At 61.0% G+C, this 20,322-nt stretch overlaps 8 protein-coding genes and 1 non-coding gene across 9 annotated transcripts; 6 read left to right on the forward strand and 3 right to left on the reverse strand.

Moving 5' to 3' along the window:
• Positions 1-1,063: 1,063 nt before the first annotated feature.
• On the forward strand, positions 1,064-2,398 carry VTJ83DRAFT_2178 (uncharacterized protein; the record flags this gene model as incomplete). The annotated part of the gene is made up of 1 exon (XM_071008419.1): positions 1,064-2,398. One exon carries the CDS (start codon positions 1,064-1,066, stop codon positions 2,396-2,398), a length of 1,335 nt encoding a protein of 444 aa, XP_070868718.1.
• Positions 2,399-6,671: 4,273 nt separating this feature from the next.
• VTJ83DRAFT_2179 (uncharacterized protein) lies at positions 6,672-8,222 on the forward strand (the record flags this gene model as incomplete). The annotated part of the gene is made up of 1 exon (XM_071008420.1): positions 6,672-8,222. The coding sequence occupies one exon, from the start codon at positions 6,672-6,674 to the stop codon at positions 8,220-8,222; it is 1,551 nt and encodes a 516-aa protein (XP_070868719.1).
• A 1,734-nt stretch (positions 8,223-9,956) lies between these two features.
• Positions 9,957-11,465, forward strand: VTJ83DRAFT_2180 (uncharacterized protein; the record flags this gene model as incomplete). Its single annotated transcript, XM_071008422.1, has 2 exons — positions 9,957-10,062; positions 10,120-11,465. The coding sequence occupies 2 exons, from the start codon at positions 9,957-9,959 to the stop codon at positions 11,463-11,465; spliced, it is 1,452 nt and encodes a 483-aa protein (XP_070868720.1).
• Positions 11,466-11,577: 112 nt separating this feature from the next.
• On the reverse strand, positions 11,578-11,669 carry VTJ83DRAFT_t49. The gene has a single exon. It is a non-coding gene; the product is annotated as a tRNA-Pro (tRNA).
• Positions 11,670-11,702: 33 nt separating this feature from the next.
• On the forward strand, positions 11,703-12,203 carry VTJ83DRAFT_2181 (uncharacterized protein; the record flags this gene model as incomplete). Its single annotated transcript, XM_071008423.1, has 1 exon — positions 11,703-12,203. One exon carries the CDS (start codon positions 11,703-11,705, stop codon positions 12,201-12,203), a length of 501 nt encoding a protein of 166 aa, XP_070868721.1.
• A 1,624-nt stretch (positions 12,204-13,827) lies between these two features.
• VTJ83DRAFT_2182 (uncharacterized protein) lies at positions 13,828-15,457 on the reverse strand (the record flags this gene model as incomplete). The annotated part of the gene is made up of 3 exons (XM_071008424.1): positions 13,828-14,131; positions 14,194-14,843; positions 14,897-15,457. 3 exons carry the CDS (start codon positions 15,455-15,457, stop codon positions 13,828-13,830), a joined length of 1,515 nt encoding a protein of 504 aa, XP_070868722.1.
• A 558-nt stretch (positions 15,458-16,015) lies between these two features.
• VTJ83DRAFT_2183 (uncharacterized protein) lies at positions 16,016-16,439 on the forward strand (the record flags this gene model as incomplete). The annotated part of the gene is made up of 2 exons (XM_071008425.1): positions 16,016-16,241; positions 16,345-16,439. 2 exons carry the CDS (start codon positions 16,016-16,018, stop codon positions 16,437-16,439), a joined length of 321 nt encoding a protein of 106 aa, XP_070868723.1.
• A 554-nt stretch (positions 16,440-16,993) lies between these two features.
• On the forward strand, positions 16,994-17,944 carry VTJ83DRAFT_2184 (mitochondrial 54S ribosomal protein mL54; the record flags this gene model as incomplete). Its single annotated transcript, XM_071008426.1, has 2 exons — positions 16,994-17,459; positions 17,688-17,944. 2 exons carry the CDS (start codon positions 16,994-16,996, stop codon positions 17,942-17,944), a joined length of 723 nt encoding a protein of 240 aa, XP_070868724.1.
• A 463-nt stretch (positions 17,945-18,407) lies between these two features.
• Positions 18,408-20,051, reverse strand: VTJ83DRAFT_2185 (uncharacterized protein; the record flags this gene model as incomplete). Its single annotated transcript, XM_071008427.1, has 1 exon — positions 18,408-20,051. The coding sequence occupies one exon, from the start codon at positions 20,049-20,051 to the stop codon at positions 18,408-18,410; it is 1,644 nt and encodes a 547-aa protein (XP_070868725.1).
• Between the last annotated feature and the right edge of the window lie 271 nt (positions 20,052-20,322).

Genomic DNA, 20,322 nt, shown 5'->3' on the forward strand with positions numbered 1-20,322 from the left:
ATGCGACAGCGGCAGCGGCAGCGGCATGCGGGAGGCGGGAGGCGGGAGGCGGGAGGCGGCAGGGCGGCCACGAGGGTTTACTTATCAAGGGTTCTGCGGCATATCTCTCACCGATGTACCTCGTACGTCAGGGCTGTGCCAAATAGTTACACAGTACAGACCCTCCCATCTCCACTGCCCAGCATGGACGGTCTCCTGCTCCCTCGGGTTGTTGTCTTCGTGTTGAGCGTCGTCGTCCCCAACGCTCAACGTCCTGCAGGGAGATTCAGGTCCCGAAACCCCCCCCCCTCCCCCGCCACCCGACCATGACCTCTGGATTCGGTTACATGAATATCTCTCCCCCCAACCTGAGTCATCATGTCTAGCAATGCTGGTGTTATCGATCACGTGATCTCCGCGGCCCCTCCCAACCCGGAAACCAGCCTCACAGGTTCCGACACGCGTGTCCAGTCTGGCCCCTGTCGCGCTGCTGTGGCGCTCCCGCGAGATTGGCCTGTCCGGCGAATGGGGACCCAGCAACAAGAATCCAAACTTCTGAACACCTTTCACCTGCTCATTTTGAGCTTCTTGACCTTTTGTACCTCTCCAACACCCCCTTTTCCTTTCTCCTTTGCCTCCCATCATCATCAGCCTCATCGACGGCCCTCCATCCCGTCCCCCCTTGCTGCTTTTGTTTTATCAAATTCTCTAGATTCATTGCTCAATTCCTCCCCCCACAGCCAAACGCCATCTCGAAAAAATTCCTGGTCTGGTCGGTGGTTCGGCAGTTCCAACGTTGTAGAGCCTGACCCCTAGCGCTCGTTTTCGACCGCACAACCATCCATCCCGCCCCATCAACTCAACAGGAGGACCTTGATCATCCTCCATCCTCCACCACCGGCCGCCTCCTCCCCTCCCCCTCCGCACTCGAGCATCCGCCCGCCAGCCGGCTGCCGATTTCCTCGACCGATTGGTCCTTCGCCGTCCGAATCGGCACGCTTGACGCAGCCTCGTGCTTCCCACCCCGGCGGCGATCCCATCCCGATTTGACCCTTTCCCGACCCGTTCCATCCGAGCCACCATCATGGGCGCCACAGTGTCTACGCTGGTCGGCTGGACCGTGGTGATCGGTTGCATCTACCTCGTCGTACTCGGCATCCCCGGACAGCGGAAAGGCCAGAACGCTGTGCGCGGCCCGCAGCGCAACCGCATCGAGGAGAAGAAGGAGATAACCACCCGCAAGGAGCCCAAGGAGAAGGCGAAGCGGCCAAAGGCCGAGCCCAAGCCGAGGGATGCCGAGGCCTCGCAACCAAAGAGCAAGCCTTCGAAGCCCGCGGCCGTGACCAGCCATGCCGTCGACACCAGCTCCGAGGACGACGTCGATAACCGCGAGTTCGCCCGCCAGCTGGCCAACGTCAAGCAGGGCACGAGCCTCAACGGCCCCAAGAAGAGCGACGAGAAGCGCCAAAAGTCGGTCAAGCAGTCGCGCGCCCAGATCCTCAGCGACAACGACGACGACGACAAGGCCAACCGGCCCAAGTCCTCGGCCCCCTCGTCGACGGCCGGCGTCGACGCCGACGATGACACGTCCGCCGCCGCCTCCCCCGAGGTGAAGGCGGCCGACGCCAGCGGCGTCGCCGACATGCTCGAGCCCAAGGCCGCCGGCCCTTCGGTGCTCCGCCTCACCGACACCGACAAGGCCAAGCAGAAGAAGCAAAAGAAGGCCAAGGAGCCCGAGAAGACCGAGACCAAGAAGCAGCGCCAGAACCGCCAGAAGGCCGAGGCCGCCAAGGCCCTGCGCGAGGAGAACGAGAAGCAGCGGAAGGCCGACCTGGAGGCCCAGCGGCGGCAGGCCCGCATCGCCGAGGGCCGGCCCGCCAAGGATGGCTCGGCCTTCCTGGCCCAGCAGAAGCAGCAGTCCGCCTGGACCGCCGGCGCCAACCCGGCGAACGGCAGCCCCAGCACCAACGGCGACGTGCAGCCCCTCGACACCTTCTCCACCGGCAGCTACACGGACGTCTCGGTGCCCAAGGAGAAGGAGGGCTCCTCCCCTGCCGCCAAGCAGCCCAACCCGGCCAACAGCTGGATCGCCACCCTGCCGTCCGAGGAGGAGCAGATGGAGATGCTCCGCAACGAGGAGGAGTCGTGGAGCACCGTCACCAGCAAGAAGCCGAAGAAGAAGGCGGCCAAGGAGGCGGCGGCCGCGGCGACCGTCAGCGGCGCCGAGGATTCGGAGCCCACCCCGGCGACCAAGCCGGCTCCCGCGGCCAAGGCTGCCCCGGCTCCCGCCCCGGTGTCGACCAATACCCTGCCGACCGCGGCCCCGAAGCGGACGGGCAGCACCGGCGCGTTCAAGTCGTCGTTCGCGGCGCTGAGCGCAAACGAGCCCGAAGAGGAGGAGAACGAGTGGGACGTTTAATCACGGTTGCTTTTTTTTCTTGGGTTCCCGCCATGCCTGCCTCTTCCTCCTCCTGCCATCGACACAACCGCCGCAGCTGCAGGACCCGCTGTGGTGACCTTGTGCGCTAAGGCGATGAAGCGGGCGAGCATGCCGCGATGCTCCCTTCCCATATCTCTCTGTCTCTCTCTCTCTTCGAAACCCCCCATTTTAACAATGAAACAATGATGCCATCGATTATTTTTTGCCCTCTCTTCTTTCTTCCTTTCTTCCTGTGACAGGGATATTACAGACCGCTATTTTGCCGTGGGATCCGTGGAATGAGGGGGGGGGGACCAGGACGGAGGAGTTTTGTACATTTACATTGCTGCTGAACTGGACAGACGAAAAAAAGATTTTTCTCTCTTCGGGATTCCTTTACCGTCTCGGGCGGCTTCTCGCTTTTTTCCCTCTCATCGCCTTGTTCTCTCTGCCGTTCTTTCCCTTGTTTGATGGATTATACGGTACCATGATGTGTAGTGTACGCTGCTGTGGTTGGGATTCTCTATTTTTTTCGTCTGCACCCTGTCATCGGGTGTGGCTACGTGCTGGGGACCCCTGAACTGGCTCATGACGTCAAAGCACAAAGTGAAGTTGGGCGGTTCGCTGGTGACGAAGATGAAGATGTCGGACAGCAACGTCTGGCTGCGAGGAGGAAAAGGGAGGGAGGGAGAGTCATGGGAGAATAAAAACAAGGGGGGGAGCCAGGAGCTTGCTTGTCCGGACAATGGGATAGGGGAGGCCTGAAAGGACGCTTTGGGCTTGCCTCTCTGATATCAGGAGCACTTACACAGGAACGACTCCGTACACCGTACACTAGTAATGCACGGCGCCAGCATTGTCTCAGAAGCGCATGCGAAATGCCAACCCGAACCCGGGTCTTTTTTGCGTTTCCCCCGACGGCGATCGTCTTTCGCAGCGAGTTACTCCCCCGGACGCTTGTTTGCTGTCCTATGCCTACCTACCTATCGATCTGATGACGCTGTACACCCGGGAGTTTTCTGTGGGAAAGGAGATACAGTTCCCACCTGCGGTGCCCTAAAAAAAAGAAAATCCCAGGTTCGCGTCACGGTGGACTCGGGCGGCGTTGGTGTCCGCCCCAACCCTTGTGTTGAAAAAGGCTTGCTCCGCTCCTCTTTGGCGATTCCCACGCGCAACGGCGTTGACGTTGGTTATTAGCGAACGTTCCACCCCGCGAAGAGAGCCGGCCAAACGTCCAACTAACTACCACTTGCTTAGCGCGTGCTGTCGTTTGTTCCAGGGTGCGTGCGTGCCCGGAAGGAGAAGGGGGGGGCGGAGGCGGGAACGTGGCAACAGGGAGCCGTGGTTGGACTTAGCGTCCGTTCATTCTCTTCGTGTCCCCTTTTTTTTTTCTTTTCCCGCCGCTTCCAATGGAGGTTCCCTTGTGCAGGCGGCCCTGCCAAGACACTGGGCGTGCAGAGAAACCACGCAATCTTTGTTGGTGCGATTTGACAGTTGACATGCAGGCGGGCGATGTAACTTTGGCGGCCCGTTCTGGAAAAGGGCGGGAAAAAAAAGGGAGGGAATTGGTTGATGAGCGTCAAGTAACTACGCAGTAGTAGTAGTAGTAGTTACAGCACAATACGTGCAACTCAACTCGGACTTGGACTGCAAAACCTCCCTTCCTCCCGTCCATCCATTGGGAGGGAACACAGTAAAAAAAAAAAAAAAAAAAAAAAAAAAAAAAAAAAAAAAAAAAAAAAAAAAAAAGAGAGAGAGAGAGAGAGAGAGAGAGAGCCCGGCTGGAACCGAAAAACTGGAAACCCTTCTTGATAGCTGCTGTGTACCTTCTCCAGGTCTGGCTTGATGGGTGGCCCTGTTTGACAGAAACGACCTAGGTACGCTGGGAAGAGTCGAACCCTTCCCCTCCCCCATCTTCCGAAGTCTTTTGGGCAGGCCAGCCACGGCAAGGCTGAACCCGACGTTGCGAGGCGGTGGCCAAGCTACCGTCTCCCCTGCATGGAGAAAATGAGAGCCAAACCATCTAGGAGGCTTGGCGCGTCATGCCCGCCGGGCACTTTACAATCGATCCGTTCGTTGCCAACAGGAGCGAATTGCCGTTTTGACCTGGCATTTCCAGTTGTGTCGTTCCAACCTTGGAGGTTTGCTCAACAAGAAACAAGAAAAAAGGGCTTTGGTTTCTTCCGTTCCCTTCTTCCTCCCGCTCTGGAGCGCAGCTGATATGCAGGACACCTGCGGTCCAACCCGGCCATTGGGACCTGTCGTGTCGTCGCATTGCCTCCTGGATCCAGCAATCCGAGGCGAGCCAGCCTTCCCAAACGGGCAACCAGACGTTGCACCTGGGGAGGGGGGAAGGGCCGGGGGGGGGGGGTGGGAAGGCAACGGGTGCGCATTGCCAGCAACTATAGTAGTTGACTAACGTTGACGTTAGTTACCGTGTTAAAAGAATGCCTCCCTGCCTCCCCTTTTGATCCCTCCCCCCTCCTCTCTCCCCGAGTCCTACATACTTGTATGTAATGCATCCAGCGTAGCGTACAGCACAGCACAGTACAGTACAGTACATAAGGTTGTTACGTGGTTTCTCTGCGGGAGAACGGGAGATTGGGGATTGGGTGGGAAAGAAATCCGCTCTTAACAATGCGCATCGGCAGCCTCATGGGCCATCCGACATGGCTGGCTCAGCCTTCACTTGATGGCGATGGCGAGGGGCTAAACACGAGGTGGCTTCGATGGGGCTGACGATGACTCGCCGATCTGCCGGGCAATCACAGAAGCCCCCCCCCTTCCATCCCTCCCCTACCTAAGCCCTGGGCATTGGTGAAATTGCTTCGTCAGCCCTGGCGGCTGAGCTCAGGTTCACTTGGACAGGGCGGCCTGCCCTGGTCTTCAGGGTTCGGACAACCACCCCGAACGCCTTTTGGGGCGATGCGGCTGATGGTGGGAAGAAGAGGTTTCGACCGTTTTTTTCTTTTGTGGGTTTCTCCCGCGCACCATGGATAGTAGATGTGCATGGGAAGAGCTGAGAGAGAGATGGAGAGAGAGACCTAGTGCGTGTGTGTGTGTGTGTGTGTGTGTTATGGAGATAGACAGAGAGAAAGAGAGAGAGAAAAGATACAGCGTGTTTTCTAGCGTGGCAGTTACTGCGTACACAGTACTATACACTTACCTGACGTTGCCTTTTGGATTGTTCTTGTCCAAGGCGGACTGGGAATAACGTTAGGATGGTGGAGCCAAGGAAGGAAGTACCAATCTCTCTCCCCCACGGTCTCACGGGGGTGTCCACCTTGGACCTCGCTGGCCAGGGCCGGGTAACAACGACATGGTCCTGGTTTAATTAGGCATTGGGGTCTTGGACGCTGGAATTGATCCCCCCCAGCGCTTCCCTCTTTTTGTCTCGCAGGACGCGGCGGCCGCTTTCGCATCTTCTGCTGTGTCATGTCGTTGTCGCTGCGTCGTTGTCATTGATCTGTTTTGTTCGTTTTTTTTTCCTTGCAAATCGCAACGACGCTGGGCGGATTGCGCTCTCTCTCTCTTTCTTTGCTCGAACCCCGTCCAGTTTCAAAACATTTCCGGCTATCTCGGCTGAAACGGCCCTCCCACCCAACCCCCCCCCCCCCCCCCTCCCAGCGACTCGCACCGACGCTTTCTATCTTCTCTCCTGCCCCCGTGCATGCCAGAGGAGGGAGACCCCCCCCCGACTCGAGAACTCCCAAGGGGCAATTCCCTCGCCGCTTGTTTCCTCAGGCTGTGCGCCGACCGCTGTCTGCGGCGGTTGAGGAAAATCGACCGTCAACGTTACCGTTATTAGCTGCCTCGTTCTTCTGCGAGAAACCGGACAGCGCCCGGCAACTTGGATCCCGCCCTCGCTTCCTTGGACTTTTCCTTAGCCTCCGTCGCTTCCCCGCCCAACAACCGTACCGGAGGGATTGAGTCCGTCTGTCGTTGCACTTCCGCCGGTTGACAGCCGACGAGGGCCAGCCACCTTTCACTTCTTCCCCGCTCACGCTCATTACGCCCGCTACGACCTACCTCTCCTCCCTGTCCTGCTATGACGGCGGCGGCGGAGCCTCGGATTCAACACCACGCTCCTTGATCTGGACAATCTGCCCTAACCGGACAGAACAAGTGCTACTATTCTCTCTCACCCCCACCCAAAAAAAGACGTCCTGGCTGCCGTCCCCCTGCATGTGCCGGACACGTCTGCAAGCCCCTCGACACCCGGAGCCCACCAGACGACAAACTCGGGGCCCGTCCCCGCCGCCGAGCGCCGGCCATGACGTACCTCGGAGCCCTCCAGTCGGCTCTGTTCTACTTCCTCGCCTGCACACCATGCCATGAGGTCGTGTCGCGCCAAAAGAACAAGAAGCAGGCCAAGAGGGAAAAGCAGACGCACGAGCGCATCGTCATGGAGCAGCCTCACCTCTACCGCCATCCCGACCCCTTCCAGACGAATCCGTACTGGGCCGAGGAGATCCGCATGGGGCCGAGCCTGCCGCGGAAGCGCAAGGGCAGCGACCCCCTCCGGAAAACCCTCAGCCAGCGCCGCCTGACGAGCGCCAGCTGCGACGGCGGCCGCCCGAGCATCGCCACGGAGAGCAGCGTCGGCCTGGCCAGCCCGCGCCCCTCGTACAGCCCGCCCTACGGCGGCCTGGGGAGCGCCCCGACCGTGGTCCCGGAGGAGGACCCCGCAAGCCCGACCCTGAGCAAGACGGCGTCCATCGGCACCAGCACGGCCGACTGGAACGTGAAGCGGTACCAGCGCGAGGACGAGGAGCTGTGGGGCAGCACCAGCACCGCCACCAGCGGCACCGGCCACAAGCTGATGGACGCCATCAAGCACGCCGGGTCCTCGGCGGGGCGGTACATGGAGTCGAAGCTGGTCGGCCGCACCCCGGTCGTGACGGACGAGGACCGCTACAACTTTTACTTCGCCCCCCGCAACCCTCCGGTCAACGACTACCACCCGCCCGTGGTTAGCTCCAAGCCCGCCAACAAGGACGCCCTCCGCTGGATGCTCCAGCCCCCGCCCCCGGCCAAGGTCATGGAGGGCAAGGTGCCCGTGACCCGGAGCGCGAGCGGCATGAGCGCCGCTTCCAGGGGGACCGCGGCGTCGGCGTCGGCGTCGGCGTTGGCGTCGACGTGGGCTCGTGACAGGAGCGGCTCCCGGGGAACGCGCCCCGGGACGAGCTACAGCTCCGTTTCGGCTGCCGAGCAGAGGCGGCGCCGCGCGGACTCGTACGACGTGGGCGACGACAATTGCGTGGATGACGCGCGGCCATCGAGGCCGTCGGTGGCGAGGACGCGCTCTCGCGTCTCGTCGACGGCGGCGCGGACCAGGAGCCGCCGGTCGACGCTGGCAACCATGAGGAGCCCGACGTTGTCGTCGTCGGACTCGGAGGGCGAGCCCAGGGAGGCGGCGACGCCGCTCACGCCGCGAAGGCTCCAGCAGCAGCGGCCGCCGAGGCGCGTCAGCCGGCGGCGGCGCGGCGGGCTCGACACCGACTCGTCGGACGCGACCGAGGAGGATGAGGGGGTGGGATTGGGAACGACCCCGACATGGGCCGGCAGCAGCGGCTCGCTGCCGACCGTGCATGGCGCGGCTTCCCGCAAGGAGGGGAGGCTGCCCACCATTATGAGCTCGGGCGGCGGCGACTGGGCATCGTCGGAGGGTATGGATAAGAAGGCGCCATCGCCGGCCCGGGATCGTGGCGCTGCCGAGGCGGAGGATCTGAAGAAGGCGTCAGGCCATGATGGTGCGGCGTCGCCAGCGGGGGAGCGCCAGCCGCAATCGGCGGCCTCCATCCCCGTCGCTACGGCGGCGTAACGCGGCGGATCGAAACGCTTCCCGATCAACATTACGGGCTTTTCTTGATCCTGATTACGTCTGGGGTTTCCTTGTTTGGAGGGTTTTTTTTCATCGCAGGATGCATAGCTTGGGCGTTACAGGTGGGCATATGGGTGAAGAAGGCATGGGCATACATGGTGTCTGGTTGTTCCGGTCTGCTATTTTTTTGGTCAACAGGGCGTTTGGGCGTTTGGGCGGGCTGCATGGGACTTGGCTGGGAAGCACACAGGGGGGGGGGCACAAACACACACAGTGCACGCACAAGATGACGTCTATTCTTTTTCTTTGAAGTCTTGACGAGTTGTTACCGCCGTCGACCTTGTCGTCTTTCGACCTGGGGCGACCTGGACGACCTGGGCGACACTGGTGGTTCTTTAGCAGCATCCTAGTCTACCTACCTTTATTACATGGAGCAGAATGAAAAAAATGGATGGATGAGGCTCAGGTAATATATACCTTCCAGTGGATAGGTATCGGCCACCGCTGACCCTTGACGGATGTATAAAGTATACGTACCTGTGCTGGGTAGGTAGTGGAGGGAGGGCATGTAAAAGTCGAGCGCGGGCTACCCGTGACATTTCACTTTTTAGCTCAGGTAAGGTTCCCTCAGGTACCGAGGGATCCATGGGTATTATCCCCCCTCTGGCGCCCACCAAGAAAATACGCCTATTCTGTTCTTCCTCCCCCTTGGTCGATGGATGTCGGTCACGCTTCCCGGGCACACCATCCGCAGCCCCAAGCAAGGAAAGTGGAGCGGCAAGCCGACCAATCAGAGCGCGGAATGCGACGGGTGACCAAAGCCGGTTTCGTCAGCGAGGGTCAGCTGCCGAAGGGCGATCGGTGTCACCCAGCGATGGGCCCCAACCACCCCCCCCCCGTCCCCAACAAACCACTGAGCAAAGCCGCCTGGAGAGCAGGGTTGCCATCACACCAGCGCCGTCTGACTGGGTACCGTACCTAACCAACTAAGGTGCCTTGACGTACACAGTAGCTGACACGCGACGTCCCGATGGGAAGCACGGGCAGCCAGGACGCCTCCCGTCCAACTGGACCGTCCCTGAATGGAAGTGACAAAAGGACAACAAAGCCTTCCAAGGCTCCAACCTAGGTAGGTTGGCAGGTGTGGCTCTTTGGTTTTTTTTTTTTATTTTTTTTAAAAAAACTTCTTTGTTCTTGTCGATTCCCTCACCAAACGCAGGTCAAGAGCCAAGTGAACCGACCGACCTGAGCCAGCCCCGGGCCGTTAGGTGACCTGACTAGGTTCATGTTGTCTTGTTGTTGCTGATCGTCGCTCAGCTCCACTCGCAACAGCGGGGTGAGCGGGGGGACAAGACCCGACGACCCAGCACTCACCGGGACAAGCGCCCCGTGTCAGTGCCAGGGAGTTAGTTACACCACCTGTACCGTAAAGGGGAGGGGAGGCGACCCGGGCGCCCAGCATTGCACCAACAAGAAATAGGACCGACCGGACCAACCCCGAGACCTGTTCTACTGCGCAGGTACCTCGCCTATCTTTATCGACATCGTCATTATCTATTATCCATCTAACTATCTACCAATCCATCCATCCATCCATCCATCCATCCATTCAATCATCCATCCATCCCATCCCATCCTATCCACGAAACGGCGGGCGACGCGCTCTAGAAGCATTTCTCCGTTTTGCTCTTCCATAGAACCGCTAGAGTTTCTCGTACCAGCGATCGCCTCCCGATGGCCTCCGACACTCTGCGCCGCCGGCACGCAGGCACCAGCAGCGCCGCCATGGACGAGTACTCAGAGCCGTCGGGCGCGCCGTCGCCTCAACGTCGGCATGACGGTCAGTCTACCCGTCACCACGTCGCCCCGGATCGGGAACTGATGTCTACAATAACAGATTCCTGGGTCGAAGTGTCCTCACAGCCCTCATCCTCGTCTCTGTCCTCCATCGGCGATGACATGGTGGACGCAGGGTTCCGCGTCGCCAGCCACTCGTACCCGCCACGGCGAAGGCGCGCGCAGCAGCAGCAGCAACAACCACAAGACCAACAACAACGACGACAACAACAGCAGCAGAAGAAGCAGGAGCAGAACATGCCTGCCACCTTTATCGTCGGCCATCCCGCGTCGCAGGGCGGCGCAACGAGCAGCCAAGAGGAGTATGACGAGACCGAAAGCGACGAGGATCGCGTCATGACGAGCTCCACAGAAGCCATCTACCCACCTACCACCAGCCTCTTCCGTCAGCAGGCAGCCGCCCGAGCACCCGCCCTGGTCGACTCGGACAGCGACGACGACGACGACGACGACGAGAACGCAACCGCTCTCGGCCGGCCATCCAACACGCCCGTCTTCCGGCCCCAGCCCAACGCCTTCTCGCACCCCCCTTCTTACCTTTCCCACCGCCACTCCACCGGCTCCGCTCCGCTCCCCTACCAACAGCACCTCGCCCACTCTCGCCCGTCCTTCCACAGCCGGGGACACACCCGCTCCCACCGCGGCCCTCCCGATTACCTCTCTCCCGCCTACCAAGCGGACAACGACGCCGCCCTGCGCGCCTCCCTCACGACGCTTCTCTCGTGCGCCGCCGCCGCCCGCGGCCTGCCCAAGCACGAGGAGCGCCGCAACACGGCCCCGGGCGCCGTCGCTGGCGCCGGCGTCGTGCCCAGCAACCAGCCCATGGAGCTCCGCCTCGTCCCGGAGTCGGAGCTCATGACCGGCGACGCTCCCGCCCAACAGCAACAACTCCTGCGCGGAGGCGCCAGAGGACCCAGCAAGCCCGCCACGCGCACGGAATCCAACTCGTCGGCGCCGAGCGCCCCTCCTTCGTCCGCCTCGAGCCGTGACGAGCGCCACGCCGAACGGGCCAAGCGCGCCGCCAAAAAGAAGCGCACCTCGAGCGCCGCCGCTGCCGCCGCCGCCACCGCCGACGCCGACGCGACGCCGTTCCTCGCGAGCGTGGTCAGCCCGACCCTCCTCCCGTGGGTCGTCAGCGCCGGGCTCGTCGTCCTGGTGTCGGTCGTCGGGTTCGGGGCCGGCTACGTCATCGGCCGAGAGGTCGGGCGGCAGGAGGGCGCCGCCTCGTCGGTCTTTGGGCTGGCCGACTCGGCCGGCAACGCGTCGTCGGCCGCGGGATGCGGGGGAGAGGTGGTCCGGTTCGGTCCCGTCGGGTCGACTTCGACGGGCGGGACGCTGAGGAGGTTGAGGTGGGGAGATGTGGTGGGGAGGAGCGTGGTCGCTTAAGAGGGAAGGGGGAAAAAATCAACCTAGCATTGTGCCGGGGCCAAGAGTGGGGTGGATGTTATTATGTTGTTGGTGTTGTTGCGAGGGGCGGAAAGGGGGAGGAAAAAAGTTGGGGGCCACCCGGGGATCGAACCCGGGACCTCTCGCAAGCAGAGGCTTGAGGGTGAACCCTAAGCGAGAATCATACCACTAGACCAGCGGCCCTTGGTAGGTTGTTGGGTGCAGGGGGCCCGGTGGATGGTTCTTGTGTCGATGGCTGCGGGCTGGTGGTCGGTTTGCTCAAGTCGATTCCAGGCGTCGAGCTCCATATGGCTTCCTACCTCAAGGTGCCTCTACCTGATCGCTGACGCCGGATGGCTCACCCGGGTTTGCTGGGCTGGTTCGCAGGCTCGAGCTCGTCGGCCAGGCACCTGGTGGTCAAGCCAGCGGAAACCTATCCATCATCAAGCGGCTGGACAGGGACGAGAGTTCGCCCCCCCTTTGGGGGGTTTCTCTCTCGTTCCTCTCTTTTTCTTTTTTTTTTTTTTTTTTTTTTTTTTTCACTTTGCAGAGCATCGCAAACGATGTGGCGAGATCGATCAAACGGTGGCGGATGGGGGGGATCGACGATGTACATGCCGTTTACGAACATGGCACGCACGCACGCACGACGACGACGACGCTGACGACGAAGAGGGGGTGGAGGAGGAGGAGAAAGGAGCGGAGCGGACGCAAACAGCCCCACGAGCGTTCCCATGAGATACCAGAAGAGATACATGGATGGATGAACGGATGGAGCACATGGAGCAACGCGACGCATGACGCTACTGCTACTGCTGCTGCTGCTGCTGCTGTTACTGCCGCTGCTACCCCGACATTTGTCAGCTCAGGACCAAGTCGAGTCGCGTCGGGTCGGGTCAGGTTGGATTGGGGGGGGGGGGGGGGGGGGGTCCCTTAAGGTAAAGAGAGAGACGTACGGGTTACCTAGGGCGTTTTCTTTTTTTTTTTTATTTTTTTTTTTCGTTTCGTATTTGGGTCGTCTTTTTTTGGTTGTTGCTTTCTTTCCTCGCAGTCGAATTTAATGTGTGAGTTCTCTACATCTATCTACCGCATCGCATCGGGTCCGGTGCAGAGAGGAGATATCAACTGGCCGCGATTGGGGTTCTGTGTCTGATACCGTTTTGTTTTGTCTGGGCTTGGTTTTTGCTTTGCTTGTCCGAGATTCTCTCAACACCTCGTCCTTGTCTCGGCTTGGCGAGGGTAGTTCAGATCGTGAAAACACCGTCACAAAGTGCTCATCAGAAGGTCGGCGTCATGCCATATCACTCATTCCCTGCCGGGGCGGTTCCAACAGAATGCTGCTGCTTGATTGTATGCCGTGCTGTCGTCTTCAGCTACACCCCAAGATGGGATGGAACGCACATCTTCCCCACACAGCCATGTCGCAAATAAAAAAAAGCCTGCACAGCAAAAGGGACAGAGAGAGAGTACCAGAGATGTCCGGTTTCTTTGTATGACTACACGACGCTCGGTCGCTCTACTCTACGACTACTTGTCCTGTCGGGTATCGACTCTGTCGGGGTTGCGGAGAGGGGAGAAGAAAAAGAAGACGAAGCAAGGTACGATGGGATGCTACTTACCAGGCCAATCGAGTGAGAGAGTCAGCCATGATGTAGGTAAACCGCCCCCCGAACGCCTGTCTGGTCTGTCCTTCATGTCCCGTCGTCGATATGTCGTTGTCGCAAGCCGTCACGCCAGAGAGATGAGCAAAAGAGAAAACGATCACGAGGCACCGTGGCCTCCCTTCCCAAAGCACAAACGCAACAATCAGATCAACGCAAAAACTTTTGATGTACCGCCCGAAATAGTAGAGCCCTCAACGCCGCACAACCCTCAGGGAAGCATCACACAGACGGTGGACGGGAGGGGGGAGCCGGTGGTGTGACGAACGCGGCCGTCCCACGCCCAACGCTGCAGATGCTAAAAGCCCACGAGCCCGCAAGAGTAAAAGGAAACCCATCATTATCTTTGACTGCTCGCCCACGACGAGGCGAGAAATTAAAAACCCCTCGCGCCCTCCAGCATCGCTCCGCGCCCTCTGAGCCGATGCGTTTTGTCAAATCAGAGGCTGTCAAAGAGCCAAAAGCAGCCCACGAAGTTTCGATCAAAGCCCTCAGGTGTATCGATGCTTCTTCCTGGGAAGAAGCCGCCTCTCAAAGCCCACGACTCCCCGGCGGCTCGCCGGGGAGTTTGAGTTCAAAAGCCGACAAACCCACAAAGCCCTCGGATGGAACTGTGCAAAGAGCCCCCGATGCGATCAGATCCCTCGTGTGCGGCAGCTTGTCTCCCTCTCTCGCGCGTCCTCTCCGAAGTCACCTCCTGTTTAAAAGGTGATCTTCTTGCCCTGGAAACCACTGCCGCCCCGGTTTCCACCACCAAAGCCACCGCGACCGCCGCGGCCGCCGCCACCGCGGCCACCACGACCGCCACCACGGCCACCGAAGCCGCCACGGCCGCCGCCGCGACCACCGCGGAAGCCACCGTTGTCGTTGTCACGGGGCTTGGCGAAGTCGAGACGGACGGGCCTGCCGTCGAGCTCGCTGCCGTTCAGGGCATTGAAGGCGGCCTTGGCGTCGTCGATGGAGGCGAACGTCACATAGGCAAAGCCCTTGGGACGACCAGACTCCCTAAAGTCAAGGTTGTCAGCAACGTAGAACGATAGGGACACAAACAGAGGGGTGTGACTCACTGATCGGTCGGGATACGCAGGCTCTGGACCGTCGCAACCTCGTTGAAAAACTTGGAAACGTTGTCCTCATTGGTGTTGAAGGAAAGGTTGCCGACGAAGAGGGTGTCGCTCTCGGGGCTGATGACGTCGCCGTGCTTGCGGGCGCGCTCGGCGGCGCGGGCGTTGGGGGCAGCATCGGTGTTGGGCTTGCCGGCGAAGTCAAGGCGCATGTCGCGGCCCTGGAGGAAGGCGCCGTTCTTGTCGTTGAAGGCCTTCTCGGCGTTCTCGGGGGTGTCGAAGTCCACGTAGCCGAAGCCGCGGGAGCGGCCCGACTCCTTGTCGGTGACGACACGAGCGCCCTGGATGCCCTCGCAGTTCTGGAACTCCTCGTACAGGGCGTTGTCATCGACGCCCCAGCCGAGGTTGCCAACCCAGAGGGTGGCGCTCTTCTCGGAAGTCTCGCCACCCTCCGACTTGTTCTTCTTGGACGAGGCGGCGGCAGCCTCGGGCTCGTCATCGGCCTTCCTCTTCTTGGTCGGCTTCTCGGCGGCGGCAGGCTTCTCCTCCTCGGCGGACTCCTCCTCGTCAGAGTCGGACTCGGAGTCATCCGAGTCGGACTCCTCGTCCGAGTCGGAGTCGTCAGAGCCAGACGCGCTAGAGTCGTCCTCGGACTAACCACCGTTAGCGCCCGGCATGAGGTCAACGGATCGCAAAGAGCACTTACATCAGACTCGGACTCAGACTCGGCCTTCTTGGCCTTGCCGTTGACGGCCTTGGCGGCCTTGGCCGGCTTCGCCTTCTCCTCCGCCTCGGACTCGGACTCGGACTCGGACTCGGACTCGGACTCAGACTCAGACTCGGAGTCGGACTCGGCCTTCTTGGCCTTGCCGTTGACGGCCGCGGGCTTGGGCGCGTCGGTCATGTCGACGTCCTCATCGGAGTCCGACTCGGACTCGGAAGAATCAGACTCGGACTCAGACTCGGACGACTCCGAGTCGGAGTCGGCCTTCTTCTTGTTCTTGCTGTTGACGGCCTTGGAGGCCTTGGCGGGCTTGGTCTTCTCCTCCTCCGACTCGGAGTCAGAGCCGGAGCTCGAGGCGCTGGAATCCGAGTCGGACTCGGACTCAGACTCGCTGTCCTCGGACTCGGTCTCCTCCTTCTTGGACTTCTTGCTCACGACGGGGGCCTTGGCGGCGGCCTTCGCCTTGGCCGACGACTCGGCTTTGGCGGCGGCGGCCTTGACGGCCTTGGCCGGGGCGGCCTTGGTGCTCTTGGTCTTGCCCATGGTGGATGGATGGAAAGAAAGGGAGGAAGAAAGACGCGCAGTTCTCTTGGATGCGCGAAGGGGAAGCGGATGAAGAGTTGGAAGGAAGAATGTGAAAATTTGGAGGGAAGAAGGGAAGAAGGGAAGAAAAGAAGACGCGAAGGTAGCAGGGAAAAGTGGCTGGGCCGCTGATAAGAGCCGACATCAGAAATTTCCAGCTTATCGGAAAATTTCAGCGGGGCCCGCGGGCGGTGAAACGACGCCAAGGCTGAGGAAAGAGTGGGGTCGGCGACGTGGGAGCCTTTGGGCCTGGAAATCCAGGCATCGAGATGACTAGTTACCCACGAATGCTGGGGGACCCGCTTGGCCCGTGCGGGCTGGTCTCCTGTGAGCAGCATTCCAGAGCATCACATCACAGCACCTCCCGATCTCATCGGTTCGTCTCGGGTGCGCAACGCCATTGCTGGACCGACCCCGACCCGACACGCCTCCCGTCGTCGTCCAGCAAAGACTCTACCACAGCGGCCAACACGCAAGAACCTTCGCCGGGCAGCCAACCCGCCGAGCAAGAAATCCAGCATGCCGACTCCCGAGTCCGAGGCCTTCCTGGCCAAGAAGCCCAAGGTTCCCCCCACCTTTGACGGGGTCGACTACAACGACACGGCGGCCCTCAAGGCGGCGCAGGACGCCATCATCCGCGAGCAATGGGTGCAGGTCATGATGGCGCGGCTCGTGCGGGAGGAGCTGAGCAAGTGCTACTACCGGGAGGGCGTCAACCACCTGGAGAAGTGCGGCCGGCTGAGAGGTTCGTGGGTTTGCTTTGCTTTCGGGAAAAGAGGATCGACCAGACAGGATTCTGGGGCGTGCAAGATGCGCAAGAGGGCGAACGTGCTAACGCTGCGGTGCAGAGCGGTACCTTGAGCTGCTCAAGACGGCCAAGATCAAGGGTTATTTGTTCCAACAGCAGAACTACTTGACCAACAACGGGCAGACGCAGCAATGATTGCGACGTTGGCATGACGGACGGGCTGGCATTGGGTAGGACGCTGGTCCATGGAGAGGGAATTGCGTCTGGAGAGGGCTTTGAACGCTTCGTCAGGACGATCTTCCGGGTGGTGGTGGTGGTGGTGGTGGTGGAGAGAGAAATAGCCCGGCGCGATGCCAGGACCGGACTGTTGTACATACGAGCAATTGAATCTGTGAACCGAACCCTGCCCAAGCTTTGCACGAGTCTAAACTTAGGAGCAGATGTACTGTACATTATTCATTTTGTTTTTTTTTCTCTCTCTCTCTTCTTGGTGAATTGCTGTCAGCGTTCTTATCCCGCATTCCTGGATGGGCTCCAACTGAGCCAACCCTTGTTTTGCTGTCGACGTCCGTCTATCAATTGCACAGTTGGCGCATGTCGCCCGCCGTAGAAATTTTTACTGTGTAAACCGTACCATCCAATCCGACCCGCATTCTCGCTGGAACTTCACCACCCACACACCCCCCAGCCTCCATACCTCGAACCACAACCTCTCTCGAGATTCCCACCCACCTCGCCATTGCAGCCCCATGATCTGCCGAACCTGTCTCCGACGAGCCGCGGGGCTCGCAGCCCGCCCGATCGCCGGCCACCCGCTGGCGCGAACCTCGGCAGCCCTCCCATCAATAATAACAGGCGCCTCTCCAGCAGCCGCCCCGTCGCGATCCTTGACCACCACCCTTCCCGCCCGCAACGCCGCCCCCTCCCCGGCGGCCGCTGCGCCCGCAGCCGCCGCCGCCGCCGCCGCCGAATCGACGTCTGCGCCACCCAACCTCACTCCGATCCCCGGCGAGACCAAGCCGCAGCAGCAGCAACAGCAAACGCCCATCTCGTCCTGCCCCGCCGGCACCGTGCTCAACGGGCTCAACTACTTCAAGGGCAAGAGCGATCCCGTGGCGCTCCCGGACGAGGAATACCCGGAGTGGCTGTGGCGGTGCCTGGAGGTGCAGAAGAAGACGGACTCGACGGCCGAGACGGATGCGGGGGATGAGTTTTGTACGTCTCTCTTTTTTTTTTCTTTCCTTGTTGTCTTTTGCCTCTTTTCTTTCCCTTGACCGTTCACCACCACCGCATATGGAATGCAACAACATCCTCCCTTCCTACTCCTTCCTACCCCCCTTCCTCCTCCCTCTCCTTCTCCTCTCCCGCTGGCACTGTTTCTGTTCCCCTTCCTCTTCCTGCGTTCCTGCCGCTAACATCCTTTCCCCTCCCCCCTCTCTCCAGCCAAATCCAAAAAGCAGCGCCGCCTGGCCCTCAAGCGCCAGCGCGCCGCCGAGGCGCGCATGCTGGCCACGGGCGACCTGGAGGCGCTCGTCCCCAAGGTGCCGCTCCAGAAGCAGTCGGTCAACCTGCCGGCCGCGGAGCCCGGCAACGTGGCGCAGGCGATCGAGGCGCACGACCAGCGCGAGGAGCTGCGCCGGGCCATGCGCAAGGAGCGGAGGGCCAAGATCAAGGAGACCAACTACCTCAAGGCCATGTAAGGAGGAGGCACGATGGGCAGGCAGGCTGGCTGGTTGGCTGGTTGACAGGCATGCTGGCTGGGCGGTGGGTGGAGGAACAGGCGGTGCCAGAAGCGGGTGGCAGAGTACTTTTGCTGCGTTCTTCATGAAGTAGACGAAGGCGCCTCTATAGATGTGTACAACACCTTGTATTGTATGTACCCCAAGCCATGTTGACGAAGAATAATCACGTGTGCATCATGACGACGACGACGACGACGACGATGATGATGCGCTGTGGCGTGTAGCCTGCCCATGATCCTTTTGAACTGCCTACCGTACCTGAACGTAACCTATGCAATCCATACCCCCCACCCCCCCCTTGCCAATCTAACAGAAGCCAGCGCAACCCTCGTGCGCCTCAAAAAACGCCGTGACTAATGTCCCATCCCTGAACCGAAAGAAAAAAAGAAAAAAAAACAACCCCGGATCCTCCGAGAGTGCATTAATCCTCCTCTGTCTCCCCAATGGCCGACATCTTGAGGAGAATTTCCGACTTGACGTTCCGAATGTTCCCCTCCAGCCGCTTCCGCATGATGGGCTGCTGCGACGCCGCCAGCTGGTCCTCGTACGACTTGAGTTGCTTCTTGAGGGTGGCGATCTCGTTGCGTATGGCCGCCACCTCTTCGTCCTCGTCCCCTTCCTCGTCGTCTTCGTCGTCCTCGTCCTCGTCGTCCTCGTCGTCCCCGTCCTCTTCCGAGACGTGCTCCTCGGCCTCGTCGACCTCGTCGCCGGCCGCTTCCTCGTCGGCCTGCGGCGCAGGCGTGCTGGCGTTGGCGGTGCCGGGGGTGACGCCGTCAGCCCCGAAGCCGGGCGTGTCGACCATGGGCGTCTCGGCCGTCTCGAGGAACTCGGCCTCGAGGGCGGCGTCGTCGAGCTCGAGGTCCTCCTCTTCCTCCTCCTCGGCCTGGTGCTGGGAGGCGGCGGCGTTGCCAAAGTAGTCGTCCACCTCGCCCTCGGCGTCCTCCTCCGAGTCTTCTCCCTCGTCGTCCTCGTCGGCCGTGTCCTGCCGCCGGCGGTTGTCGATCCACTCGATGCGGGTGCTGACGGCCTCGCGGTCGGCGGCCAGCAGGCGCTCGACCTCGGCCTCCTTGTTCTTGATCTCGAGCTTGCTGAGGCGCTTGCGGAAGCGGCGGTTGCGCGCGTCGTGCATGGGCGGGGTGATGCCGTGCGGCCAGCGGTGGCCGTGCTCGACGGCCTTGGGGGGCGGGACCGTCCTGGCCTCTGCCTCGTTGGCCACGGGCGCGAAGACGAGCAGCATCTGGCAGATGTCGGCCGACTTGACCATTGACTTTTTGTCCCACGTCTTCATGCCCTCCGTGATGGTGGGCAGGTCCAGCAGGATGGCGGCGAACATCTGCCCCTTGACCGTGACGGCGGCGCGGCGGCCCTCGTCGTCGAGCCACTTCATCGAGAAGTCGGCTCCGCCCTGGGACGGGGGCACGCCGATCAGGCGGGCGTTGATCATCTGGCGGACATATTCGCAGTGCTCGCCGGGCAGCATGCGGAAGAGGAACTGCTCTTCGATGACGGGGTCCACCTCGCGGTCCTCGGCTTCCGAGTCGTAGCCCTCGCCGAGCGGCTTGTGCGGGGGGCGGCCGACGGCCTTCACCTTGAGCGTGGGCTGCCGAACGAGGCCCGGCGTGGCCGGCTTGAGGGTGATCTTTGTCTTTTTGGCCTGGTGCTGACCGCCGTCTGCCGAGGCGCCAGGTCCGTCGTTGTTTTGGTCGTGGTCGTCTCTCGCTCGCTTCTTGGCCGTTGGCTTGGAGATCCTCCCCGACTTGGTCTGAGCGGGCGAATCGATGGCGGGGCCGTCAGCAGCAACAGCAGCGGAGGCGGCGGCGGTGGTGGTGGTGATGGTGGTGGTGGTGGTGGTGGTGGTGGTGGCGGGGGGCCGAGGTGTTGCGTTGGGGCGAGCGTCTGCGGGTGTCTGAGGTTGCGACTTGGTGACAAGCTTGATCTTTGGCGGTCCTTGGGAGGGAGTGGCGGGTGAAGCCGAGTTGGGGCCAAGGCCAGAGATGCTGATGGAGCTGCTCGTGATCTTGAGGCTCGGGAGCCGCTTGAGCTGGGACTGCGGTGTTTGCTCCATCTTGTCGGATGCCCCAAAGGGACAAGACCTAAGCACTGTCGGGAATCAAAGGGCAGACGTGAGAAAAAACAAAAACAAAAAAAAAGGAAGTAGCGATGTGTTGCCGACGTCACGGTCGGACAACACGTGGGAACCGTCTGATGCGTGGTGGAAGCTCCGAGCGCAGGGGGGGGCCGACGGTCGGGGTGGTCGCGGGAGCGCAATCTGAAATGAGACGATCCGAGACTTCTTTGTATCGTAACTGGACGTGTGTCGGGTCCTCTGCGAGGGA

This window comes from Remersonia thermophila, chromosome 2 (genome assembly GCF_042764415.1).
Source record: "Remersonia thermophila strain ATCC 22073 chromosome 2, whole genome shotgun sequence".
NCBI classification, from domain to species: Eukaryota; Fungi; Ascomycota; class Sordariomycetes; order Sordariales; family Chaetomiaceae; genus Remersonia; species Remersonia thermophila.